This window comes from Protopterus annectens, chromosome 13.part0 (genome assembly GCF_019279795.1).
Source record: "Protopterus annectens isolate FY-2018-M chromosome 13.part0, PAN1.0, whole genome shotgun sequence".
Lineage (NCBI taxonomy): Eukaryota > Metazoa > Chordata > Ceratodontiformes > Protopteridae > Protopterus > Protopterus annectens.
In genome coordinates, this window is record NC_056747.1 from 363,544,592 (window position 1) to 363,557,197 (window position 12,606).

Consider the following 12,606-nt stretch of genomic DNA (forward strand, 5'->3'; position numbering starts at 1 on the left):
CCCGAATGGGGCATTGTACTCGATCATTGGTCTGATAAGTGAAGAGTACAGGGAACAATGACCTCACTTGATCTGGATGTGAATCCTTCATAATCAGGTGGGCAATGTAGAAGGTCTTTCAACCACTTTAGCAATGTGAGCGCCAAACGAGGCCACTGTCAACCTGGGTCCCCAGGTCCCTGATAACCTCTTCTGTGCTTAGTGGGTTGCCACCTATATGGTAGCTTGGGGTTACCTTGTTTTTCCCGAAGGGTATGACTATACACTTTTTGCTTAACTTCAGGCCATGGCTCTGGCACCAGCTATCAGTTTCCGTGAGACCCCTCTGAAGGATGTCTGTGTCCGATGTACTATCCACTATGGCACCCAGTTTGCAGTCATCCGCAAACTTTGTCAGCCATAGTCCTCCTATGTTTGCCTGTACTTCTGAGAAGTAGATGCCGAACAATAGGGGCCAAGGACTGAGCCCTGTGGGACTCCACTTGTAACCGGCTTGGAGTCTGACATGGCTCCAGCAACTCTAACCCTGTGGGTTCTGTCCTTTAGCCAGTTTGCAACCCATCTTGTGACATATGGGTTTACATTTAAGCTGGTAAGTTTCTCTATAACACCCGAGTGGGGTATTGTGTCGAAAGCTTTTGCAAGGTCAAGGTAGGCTGTATGGACTGCCTTTCCCTCATCAATGGCCTTGGTGACTGTTTCGAAGAAGTCGACCAAGTTCAAAAGGCAAGATCTGCCCTTGACAAAGCCAAACTGGGTTGGGTCCAAGGTCTGCAAGTCCCCTATGTCCTTGTTTATGAGTTCCATTATGATCCTCTCCATAGCTTTGCAGATCAGGCTTGTTAAGCTTATGGGGCGGTAATTACCAGGGTCCGTAGAGGCACCACCTTTGAGGAGTGGGACCACAGCTGCCGTACGCCACTCCTTGGGCACATATCCTGTGGTGAGGCTAAGATTAAACAGCTGCCTTATGTGCGGGTTTAGTTCTTCATTGAGTTCATGTAGCACACAGCCGGGGACCCCATCCGGTCCCATTGATGCTGTGTTTTTAGCTTTAGAGAGAGCAGCTTTCACCTGTGCATTTGAGATGTCTGGGAGGCTACTCTCAGTTGGGATAGTTATCTCCTTTGGGGAGAGGGGTTTGCGCTGAACCTGTCTGCCAGTATGTTGGCAATGTCTGTGGGTTCAGTGATTTTTGTATCATTTTGGACTAATTCTGAGCATATCTGGGAGTTTCCACCCAGGTTTCTGACATAGCTGAAGAAGGCCTTATGATTGTCTTTTGAATCTATGGCAATTTTTCTCTCAAAGTTGGCCTTGGATGATTTTATGAGGGATCGTAGTTTCTTGCTAGTGCTGATCAAAGATGCCTTCCCTTTTTGGGATTTTGCTCTATCATGTAACAGCTTTCTCCTCTTATTGTAAAGTTTGTTTATGGCTGGGGTCCACCAGACTGGACGTTTGCCCTTCGTGGAAAGAGTCTTGGTTTTATTTGGGATTGCCTGATCCATGCAGTCCTGAAGGTGTTCATAGAAGGCATTTGTAAGGGCTTCCGCGAGCTTGGGTTGTGGTTTCCATTGGCTCGGGGCCTTGAAGGATACCACACCTGTCTTGAGTAGTGTGAAGTTTGCTTTAGAGAAGTTCTTCACTGTGGTCTTTTTGTTTGGGGTGGGGCGGATGTGGATTTCTAGTGAGATTAGTTTATGATCTGATCTCACCAATGAGGGATATACTTCCGGTGTGGAGCATTTTGTCCCCATGTTCGTGATGATGAGATCTAGTATATTTTCTCCTCTTGTGGGGACGGTGACTAGTTGTTCCATGGCATTTGAATTTATGAACTCCAGGAACCTTTGGGCTAGAAAGTTTGGGCTTGAGTAATGTTCCCAGTCTATATTCGGGTAGTTGAAGTCACCCAATATGATGGTGTTTGGTGATACATTTATACCCTCCAGTGTCTTCAGGAAGGCTGTGTGGGTTTCCTGAGTTGAGAGGGTGGTCTGATGAGTGGATGGAAGATCGTAGGTTTACCCCGGGTATCACTTCTGTGTCACTGTTAGACAGAGGCACAGTATACTAACCTCGAAAAAGGGCATAGCAAAATTAATTTAAAATGGGTGGCGAAAGCCATACACACTCTGGCTAGGCTTATAAATGCCCTAGGGCAGATAGCCTAGTATGAACCTATGAACCTATATAAAATATCTTATAAAAAAAAAAAAGCAAATTTGGTTAATTCTGTGTTGATAAGCAAAATGACATATTTAGTGAAGTGATTTTATGATTCCAAAAACATACAAAAAGGAAATAATAGAAATATTTTTTGCTTTACATGGGGTTCGAGACTGAAACTTGTAAAAAGAAGAATGCTGCACAGTAATAAAGAAGGTGGGGGGGTTGGGATTAACACATTCAATAGTATTTTGGACTTCTTTAAATTTATATAAATAGTAATATTTATAAAGGATAAGGAGAAACTAGTGGGAAAGATACTTGATTGTAACTATAAAGATATGTGGGAAGAAGTTACATCTAATAAAAGAAAAATAGAAGATTACAATGAAGAAATGCAGAACTATTCAGAAAAGATAAGAATATGGAAGATAAAGATTGACTATATAAAAAAGGAAAATATGGTACAAAGAGTTAATGGATCAATCATTTTGTATTAATCCGTGGGAAATTTTGCAAGAAGAAAAGATAAACACTATTAAAGAAAGAAAGAAATGGTGTAGAAATTGAGTAGAATGTCGAGATTTTTTATGAAGGTTAAGTATAAATAAACATCCTGTTAAAAGTAACATGCCATATAAAAAAATGAGTTTACTTGTACTGTGGTGAAGAGGAAATGGCAGAACATGTGTTTTAACATGAGAAAGAATGAGCAAGTTATGGAAAAAAAGTGTGAAGAAAAAGTACAGTTGTGTACACTTACCATAAATGTAGATGTTCGTGTGTATTCATTGTTGCAGTCATCACATTTGGGTAATCTGCTGGCAGGTTGCCCTCAGTCGGCCTGAATAACAAAGTCTTGGGTCCCTGCGTCGGTTGCGGTCTCTTCTTCCATGAAGTCAGGTCGTCAGGGGTATAAAACATGCAGCCAATGCCATTTTAATCAGTTTTTCTTGCCCCGGATGTCAGGTACCCCCCAGATGGGGAGCAACAATACATATATATATAAAACTGTAAATATATAAATGCACTTTAGAAACATAAAATTGACCTTCAACTAAAAACAAATACACCACAAAGGCTTTTGAGTATAGTGAAGGAAAGAGAAGGTATAGAAAGGGGGTTGGCGGGTTGGTTGCAACAGTGAATACACTCGAACATCTACATTTACGGTAAGTGTACACAACTGTACTATGTTCTTCATGTTTCACTGTTGCAGTCATTACATTTGGGTAGAATCCCAAAGCTATGGATGAGAGGATGGAACTAAACAGCACTAGGAGAAGCTATAAGGCCCTGCAGGACTGCAGTGACAAAGCCTGCCCTGGATTTAGAAAAGACTGGTAAATGATAATGCTTTGTGAACATATGAACTGAGCTCCAAGTAGCAGCTTCTAGAATGTCTCTGGTAGGGACCCCTCTGAGAAAAGCTGCTGAAGTAGAAGCAACCCTGGTGGAATGGGATCTGATCCCCTTAGGCACAGGTTTACCATGGTGCAAGTAGCAGAAATGAATGCAATGGCATATCCATTTAGAAATAGTCTGCTTTGATATAGCCTTCCCCTCTGATCCTGCAGCAAATGCCACCAGTAGTTGCTCAGATTTTCTTAGAGATTTTGTGCTGTTTAAGTAGAATCTTAGTTGTCCGTGTACATCCAATGAATGCAAAATCCGCTCCCCCTTGTTCTGCGGATTTGGGAAGAAAGTTGGCAGTTGAAAAGTCTAGTTAAGAGCCACACTGGATACCACCTTAGGCATAAAAGAAGGATTGGTCCTGAGGGCCACCCTATCCAGGTAAAAAATAATGAAAGGCTCCACTGCCATGAGAGCCTGTAGTTCTGAAACCCTTCTAGCTGAAGTAACTGCTAAAAGAAAGGCTGTCTTCCAAGAAAGAAATTTTATATCCGCAGTAGCTGCTGGTTCAAAAGGAGATAGGGTGAGTTTTTCCAGCACAAAATTGAGGTCCTATGCAGGAGTTGGAGCTCTCCTGGGAGGCCTTAAAGTTTTGGCCCCTATGAGGTACTGTTTTAGCAGGGGATGAGAAAAGAGGGGAGGCTCTGTGTTCTAATGAGCCGAGATGGCAGAGATGAGATAGGCCCTTGTCAAGCATCTCAGTTAAGTATTGTAAAATCTGAGGAATATTGGGTTGTGTGTGTCTATTCCTTGCGCTTGGGTCCAAGCACAGAATCTCTTCCATTTATCAGCATAAGATTTTCTAGTATTAGGCCTTCTGGCTTCCAAAATGATATCCATCACAGGTTTACTGACAGATGTGATTGGTAAAATTAGCTGATAAGCCATGATGCAAGATTCAGAGTTTGGAGCTGAGTGTGCAGAATTTGATAGTTCTGCAGAGACAATAGGTGAGGTGTTTGAGGCACGCACCACGGAGGAAGGTTTGACATATTCCTTAGAAGCAGGTACCAGTGTTGGCGAGGCCAGTCCAGAGCAATAAGAATCATTTTTGGTTTTTCCTGTCTGACTTTTAGTAAGACCTTGGAGAGTAGAGGCAGTGGGGGAAAGGCATAGACTGATAGGTTTTTCCAGCTGAAGGATAGAGCATCCACTTTCCATGCTTTTTTGTGATGAGTTCTTGTGCAGAATTTGTCCAACTGATAGATCTATTTGCTTCTTCCCAAAACTATGTCCGGGCTTCCCCATTTTTCTGTTAACATGCTGAAGATTTGTGGATCCAGTTTCCATTCGTGCGGGTCCATAAGATTTCTGTTTAGGTCGTCTGCCAGATTATTTTGCTTTCCTGGCAGGAATTGAGCTTGAAGATGTATTTGGTAAGTCAAAGCTGTGTTCCACAAGGCCATGGCTAGTCTGCAAAGGGGGTAGGAGTGGGTACTCCCCTGCTTGTTTATGCACCACATAATTGTGGTGTTGTCCGTCTTTATCAGTAGTTGTCCTGGATAAAGTAAGTCCCTGAAGGCTGTCAGAGCATTCTGAACAGCTAGCATTTCTTTCTGGTTGATATGTAGATGCATTTGGTTTGGGCTCCATTAGCCCTGAATGCATCTCTCTGCCAGATGAGCCCCCCAAGCATGGTCTGATGCGTCTGTAGTTAGGGTTTGGGTGGCAGGGGTTAGAATAAATGACAGTCCCTTGTTTTGGTGACATGTCTCTGCCCACCAAAGAAACTCCTGTTGCAGGCAGGGAATGAGAGGAGTCATTGTTTCCATGCTGTGACAATGTTGACTCCATAAGCTTTTTAGTTACCATTGAAGTATCCGCATATGCAGTCTCGCATATGGAATTAGTAGAATGCAGGATGCCATAAACCCCAAAGCCTGCAGAATTTGTCTTGCAGATAGCTGGGTTTTTGTTGCCATTTGTTTGAAGTATGTTGTCAATTGAATTTGTTTGTCTAGCGTGAGGTAAGCCATCTGGGCAGTTGTATTCAAGCTTGCACCCAGGAATGTAATTATTTGAGAGGGTACCAGTTGTGACTTCTTTTCATTTATGGTGTACCCTAAGCATGCTAGAAGCCTTTTTACAAATGCTAGATGTTGAAGAAAGTGTCCTTGTTCTCTGCCTGAATGAGACAATCATCCAGATAAGGATAAATTTGAATGTTTCTTTGCCTGCAAAATGCAATTACTAGTGCCAGTCACTCTGTAAAGACCCTGGGTGCAGTAGATAAGTCAAAGGGCAGTGCAGAGAATTGGTAATGCAACAAGCCTGCTTTGAAGCGGAGGTACCTTCTGCAAGATTCCCTTATTGGGATATGCAGGTATGCCTCTTTTAAGTCTAGAGGTACCAACCAGGGATTCTTGCCTAGCATAGGCAGTAGCTGTTGTAAAGTCAGCATTTTGAATTTTGGAATGTCCAGGAACGTGTTCAGTATAGATAAGCCCAGAATTGGACGCCATAATTTGTCTTTTCTGGGTACCAGGAAAAGTCTTGAATAAAATCCTTGTCCTTTTTCCTTTTCTGGTACTGGTTGAATAGCCTCCTATCCATGAGGGACATAACTTGTTTCGGGGCCTCTGTCCACTGACTTGATGGCAGATCTGGCCATCCGTTTGGAATTAGCAACATGTGGAAATGAAATCTGTACCCCTGGGATACTATGTTTAATACCCACTTGTCCTGGGTAATTAAATGCCAATTTTGAGCATGAAGTTCTAGTTTTCCCCCCAAGGGGGCTGCCAAAAGATAAGTGCTTGGAGATGGCAAAGGAAAGTCATTGAAACTGCTTACTGTAGGGTTGTGCTTTGTTACCTCCAGATTTGGAGGTGGAGGCACCCCATTGCTTTGACCTGTAAGATCCTGTGATTGGTATCTGGAGCCTTTGGAGCACCTGGGTTTGCCCTGAGTGGCTCGGTTGGACACAGGAAAGGACCATTTCTTAGTAGGCCAGTGCCTACTGATCCTGGGTGGCTGCACTTGCAAGAAATCTTTTACAGTTTGCATAGATTTATCTTTGTCTTCCATTTTCTTTAAAACCTCTCCTGCCTTATTACCAAACAGACTGTCATGCTATAAAGGGGCATCCAACAATTTAGCTTTGACATGATCAGGCAGATTTTGCTCCTTGAGCCAGGCATGCCTCCTTATCACAGATCTAGTTACGGCGGCCCTGCAAGAGGTCTCTAAGGAATCAAAACCACATTGCAAAGTATGCTTTCCAACCTGTTCTGCTGAATGCAATAAGCCCTGTAACTCTATTTTCCACACAATCAGAAATCAACATAATTTTCTGTTTCAGTAAGCCCATAACATGCTGTTGATATTTAAGCATATGAAACTGGCAGTTTAAAGCCCTGACTGCCAAGGTTGCAGACGTATAAACCTTCTTACCCCATCTATCCAGCGCCCTGGAATCTCTATCAGAAGGGGTAGGATTTTTGGCTGTAGAAGCCCCAACACCCTTGGGACCTTGAGAAATAGTCTCAGGATCACAGCAGCAGGATTTTTGAAAAGAAATTTGTGGGAGTCAGGAACCCTGTAATATCTGTCTGGCTTACTAGGAGCCGGAGGCAGGGAATCGGGAGTCATGCTTGATTCCGAGAACACATCATCAACAATGTCTAATACAGGAGGTATTGCCAAAGGCCTATGCTGAGGAAGAAGAAAATCCCTAAGCCTCTTTTTTGATTCTGAGAAGTCCTGACTCTCCCAGTGAAAATGTTCCCTTAAAGTATGCAAAATCTCTCCAAAAGAGTAATCCTCAGGAGGAGAAGCGGATGGGATGGATTTCTCTGCATCAGAGTCCTAATAAGGAGGAATAGAAAATTCCTGATCAGAAGAGGAATCAGAAGAAATGGTAACCTGATCTGAAGATTCATAATCAGTGCCTTGCCTAGGCGTCTTAGCAGGATGGGGCATTGGGAACCCCTGATCAAGGTAATTAAATCCTCAGCCATTTTGATAATTTGTTTTTTAGGCATAGGGGCCTGAGCATGTGGCTCATGCGTCGGTTTTTTAGACATAGAAGTTGGTTTTGACCTTGTTTGTGTTGATAGTGTCAATTTAATATAAAAATGTTGAGGCCTGAAAACACCCTCAGAAGCTGGTGCCTGCTCAGCGGCTCCGGACTCACCTAAGGGAAGAGACATCTGCGGGTTCAATTCTTGCAGAATCTCATAGCATACCGGACTCCGAATGGGACCCGGTAGAGGCCTGCGACTCAAAAGTAGCGGGTTATCAGGGGCTGCGAAAGCGCCTCACTAAGTACCAGCGAACCGGCGACTGGCTTAGGAGAAGCTTCGTCGTCGGTTTTGGACCTCGATGGTCTGTCTCTGTCTTTTTCCTTGCGTTTTTTTGTGAACTCCGGTAGTCAGATTGCTATCCAACGACATTTCAGGGTAGTTAAATCTTGAACCAAAATATTTAGAAGCAAAAATATACCAACGCTTAATAGTGCGTCGGTTAAATTTAGCACAAAACCGACAGCAAGACACGTTGTGATCAGGGCCTAGGCAAGGAATACAGTACAAATGAAAATCCTTATGAGGTATTTGCTTCCCACAAGTAATGCAATTATTAACTTTTACTGACATCGGTAAGGAGCAAGAAAAAGTTTCCCCAACGGGGTACTTAGCTTTAGCTTGAAGACTTCGGCTCTGAAACTTGAAAATTAAAATTTCAGGAGTCGGCCGACCGGCACCTGCGAATTGCTTCTGCTTCGGGCACCGTGTGGCAAGAAAGACTGATTAAAATGGCGTTGGCTGCATGTTTTATACCCTGACGACCTGACGTCATGGAAGAAGAGACAGCAACCGATGCAGGACCCAAGTTATTCAGGCCGACTGAGGGCAATCTGCCAGCAGATTACCCAAATGTAATGACTGCAACAGTGAAACACGAAGAACATCTTATTTGGAAATAAAAAAGAAAAAAAATCTAAATATGGAAGAAGAATATCAAAAAAGAAGAAACAAGAAGAGGTAAAAGAATATTTTATATTTCATGGGCTGCTTGGAATGAAAGACTTAGTGAAATTATGTTTAATAGAAAATGGGTCTTTCCAGCAATTATAAAAAGAATCAAATGGTGGTTGTGGAAAAAGGGCTTGGGGTCTGGAAGACAGACACTGTAAGTGAGTCTTCAATATAAATTTTGGTGATGGAATATGTAAATATATATTTATATATTATTTTAATTTATATATGTAAATATATATTAACACAGATGTAAATCATTTGTAAATAGAATACAAATAAAGGACCCCTACTCTTTTGGATAGGTGGTGTGGGATGTTTTACATCCACATGTATTACCACCAAAAGAAGCAGACTGAGCTTAGGTTTTAACATCTCATCCGAAGGAAGGCACTCTCATGAGTACAGCACCCCCTTTATGCTACACTGCAGTGTCAGCAATCTATCTCCCTGGTGTAGGAATAGAACCCCCAAACTTCTGCACCAAAAGTAAGTATACCGCTTGTTGTGCCACTGCAATTTATGAATGGAGTCCATTACCACAAATGGACTGCCAGAACAGAAACAGTAAACTTGCCCATCTAAATTCATCACAGTATGGTATCAAGTACTACTTTTGTGAAGCCTATCCATGCATCGAAATCTGGAATCAGGATTCTCCCTAAACATGAGTATTTACAAATAACAAGCCAAAGAAAAATCTAAATTTATCAAAAGTAGGCAAGTTTACTTTGAATCTATTTATTTGGTGGATTCAGCTGACACAAAAAAGTAGATCAGTGTTTGCAATGGCACACACTATACAACCCCAACAAAAAGCCCCCACTGGTTACCAATGAAGCCTTTAACAGAACCTAACAAAAATAAACACACAGGAACATGCTGGCACTATTACCTTAGAAATTCTCAAAATGATTTCCAATTTTAGTAAGAATGGAACAAAACGTTGAGGAACATCAGAGGGTTTTCCTAAAAAAAATAGGGACAGTTGAGAGGTCTGCCAAGCAGACAAAACTGGGTGCAGGGACAGTATACTCCAGCAAAATAAAATAAAAACATACAATTTAATTAAACAAAAGGTCTAATTTTGTTGTTCTAGGCAAAGAGATTTTCTGTAGTTGCTACTAAAATGAATGCATTTCACAAATATATTTTACATACATACATTAAATATATATATATATATATATATATATATATATATATATATATATATATATATTGCACACAAACACACATACTGTTACCTGTCAGATTCTCTTGTTGTTGAGTCACACTCTTGCCCACTGAAAAACTTGTCTTTGCTGCCAACTTTCCTCCCAGTACAGCCTCATGAGACACTCTTTTCGAATTAACAGCTTTGGTGGACTCTAGGGTGGATGAATGAGAAAGAAAAAAAAACAGTAAAGTACTACTGCACAATGCTTCCATCTGGAGAAAGTTAAAGACATTAAACCTGAGAAAAATACAGCACATCTAGATCAACATTATACCATTTAATGTTGCAAAACAGTAATGCCTGCTACATCACAAATCACTTTTCATAGATTAATAACTAAAATAAATCTAAAAATGAGTTTAAAAAAAACAAGTACAAGTACCTGTTAGACCTTCCAATGGTGTCATCACCATTTGCCATGTCAGCCGAGGACTGTGGGTTTGGCCTTCACCTTCATCCCTCCCAAATTAAATTGGGGCTGCTCACTCAAGGTCAGAACTTAACTGTCCCCAGACTAGGGAACTATATGGCAACCTCTGTTGTCATGTCAGCCTTGTCACATCTCACTAGGTGATTTTTATACTTTAATCCTTAACCCCCCCATATATAAAATATATGTACATACATATACCAACTGTCTAGAAGACTAGAATACGGTCAAAGCCAAGCAAGTGCCAATCAGACATCTCTTGATCCACTAGAAGCCACAGGCTGGGGGTTGGAGGGTGGGACGTAAGAATGAAGGCGAGATGGACAACTCACATGGAATGTTATGGTAAGAACATAACTTCTTTATGTGAAGTTGTCATATCTCACCTTCATTCTTTACTGATGGGACAGCGTCTCTAGCACCATGATCTTGGGTGGCTCACGAGAGTATATTCTTCAGAACAGTGGACCTAAAGGAGGCCCTGCTTCTGGAGGACAAATCTACTTTGTACTGAGTGATAAAGGTATGAGCAGTTGCCCAAGTTGCTGCTGCACAAATGGTATCTATTGGCAACTTGGCACGAAACACTGTAGTAGTAGAAACTCCTCTGGTAAAACGAGCCTTTATTTTGCTTGGCAGTTGTTTATTCACTGAATCATAAGTGAACGAAATGCAGTCTGATAACCACCTAGATAGAGTGGATTTTGCTACAGGTGCACCTTTCTTGGCGTCAGAAAAAGAAACAAACAATTGATCAGACTTTCTAAGCTCTCTTGTTCTACGTAAAGTGAAATGCAACTGTCTATGTACATCCAGTTGGTGTAGCATATATTCTGCCTTATTGCCATACTTAGGGAAAGAAATGGTAGGTCTATGGACTGATTTAGGGGGGACACTGAACACACTTTTGGCACAAAAGACAGGCTTGTACGTAGTGCTACTTTATCATTGTGGAACAATAGGTAAGGAGGTTTTATCGATAACGCCTGTAGTTCTGATACCCTCCTAGCTGACGTTATGGCTAGTAAAAAGATAGTTTTCCATGTCAAAAATTTTAAGTCACATGATGATGCAGGTTCAAAAGGGGGGGGGGGAATTCAGTCTGTGGGACATGCTTGGACCATCAATTCCAAAGTGAAAATTTGAAATTGCTGCCAATTGGACTTGAATAGTAGCTGCAGCTGTCCCCTCATTAAAAAGTTTTTGTCAAGAATAGAAGGCATTGATGCTGAATAAGGGTCAATATGATCCTCTGATGCCCAAACAGAAAATCTTTTCCATTTGCTAAGATATAACTTTCTCGTTGATGACTAGTGGGAAGGCATCAAAATGCTTCCTGCAGCGGATGAAAGACTTTGTACCCTGGCTATGTTTGGAATTGGAGCAGCCAAGCTGTCAATTTGAGGGTTTGAAGAGATGGGTGAGGAATTCCTGATGAGTGAATCAGAAGATCCGGCACTGGGTCCAGAATACAAAGTTCCTCTTGAAGATGAGGTCTCAAGAAGGGGAACCAAATTTGACGAGACCAGTAAGGGGATATTAGTATTAAGGTCCTTCCCAATTAGCTGGCTTTCTGAGGAACTTTGGGTATCAAAGAAAATAGAGGAAAAGCATACAGGAGACCCTGGGGCCAATCGTGCATTAGTGGATCCCTTGGGAGTTTTCCCGGAAGTGGAATTGGGGAAAAGTAGCTGCTGCATTTTGTGTTCGTGGACGTGGCAAAGAGATGGCAGCAAAACTGGCCCCATCTCTGGAAAATCATTTCCACTACTACTTACTTGAGGGGCCACTCGTGAGGCATCAGTGTATCTCTGCTGAGTCTGTCCTGCAATCACGTTGGATTTCCCTGGGATGTGCGCTGCTATCAAAAAGCATTAGGAGGATGTTGCTCACTGCCATACTCTCAGGGCCTCTCGACAAAGGGGATAAGATTTGGTTCCTCCTTGTTTGTTTACATACCATACAATGGACATGTTGTCTGTCTGGCCTGCAATTGTTCCTAATGGAACAGAGTCCTGGAATGCTTGCAACGCTAGTATCACCGCTCTCATCTCTAGGACAATGATATGCAAGTGGGCCTCGTGATTCTGCCACGTACCTTGGGCTGTTCTTCCCTGATAATGCCCCTCTACCCTATCTGGGAAGCATCCGTGGTCACCATGGCTAGTGGAATTGGGAGAATAAAGGGTCGGCCTAATGTCACTTGGTCTGAGTGAAGCTACCAACGTAGGTCTTTCCTGCAAGATTCCGTCAGTATTACCTGGTGAGACATTGGGAGTTCCTGCATGGACCACTGTGTAAAGATAAGCCATTGTAGAATTCTCATGTGCATGGCAAGCTAGAGGAATTGCAATGACTGCTGCTGCCATCGTGCCCAGTACTTTGAGAACTTCCCT

At 42.3% G+C, this 12,606-nt stretch overlaps 1 protein-coding gene across 3 annotated transcripts in view; it reads right to left on the reverse strand.

Annotated features, from left to right (window-relative positions):
* Nucleotides 1-12,606, reverse strand: part of REXO1 (RNA exonuclease 1 homolog) — a 1,211,359-nt gene that overhangs the window by 499,773 nt on the left and 698,980 nt on the right. For all 3 annotated transcript variants that reach the window (XM_044053970.1, XM_044053969.1, XM_044053971.1), the window contains exon 8: nt 9,809-9,931. In XM_044053970.1, coding sequence (XP_043909905.1) covers nt 9,809-9,931 — 123 coding nt within the window. The remainder of the gene's footprint in view (nt 1-9,808; nt 9,932-12,606) is intronic.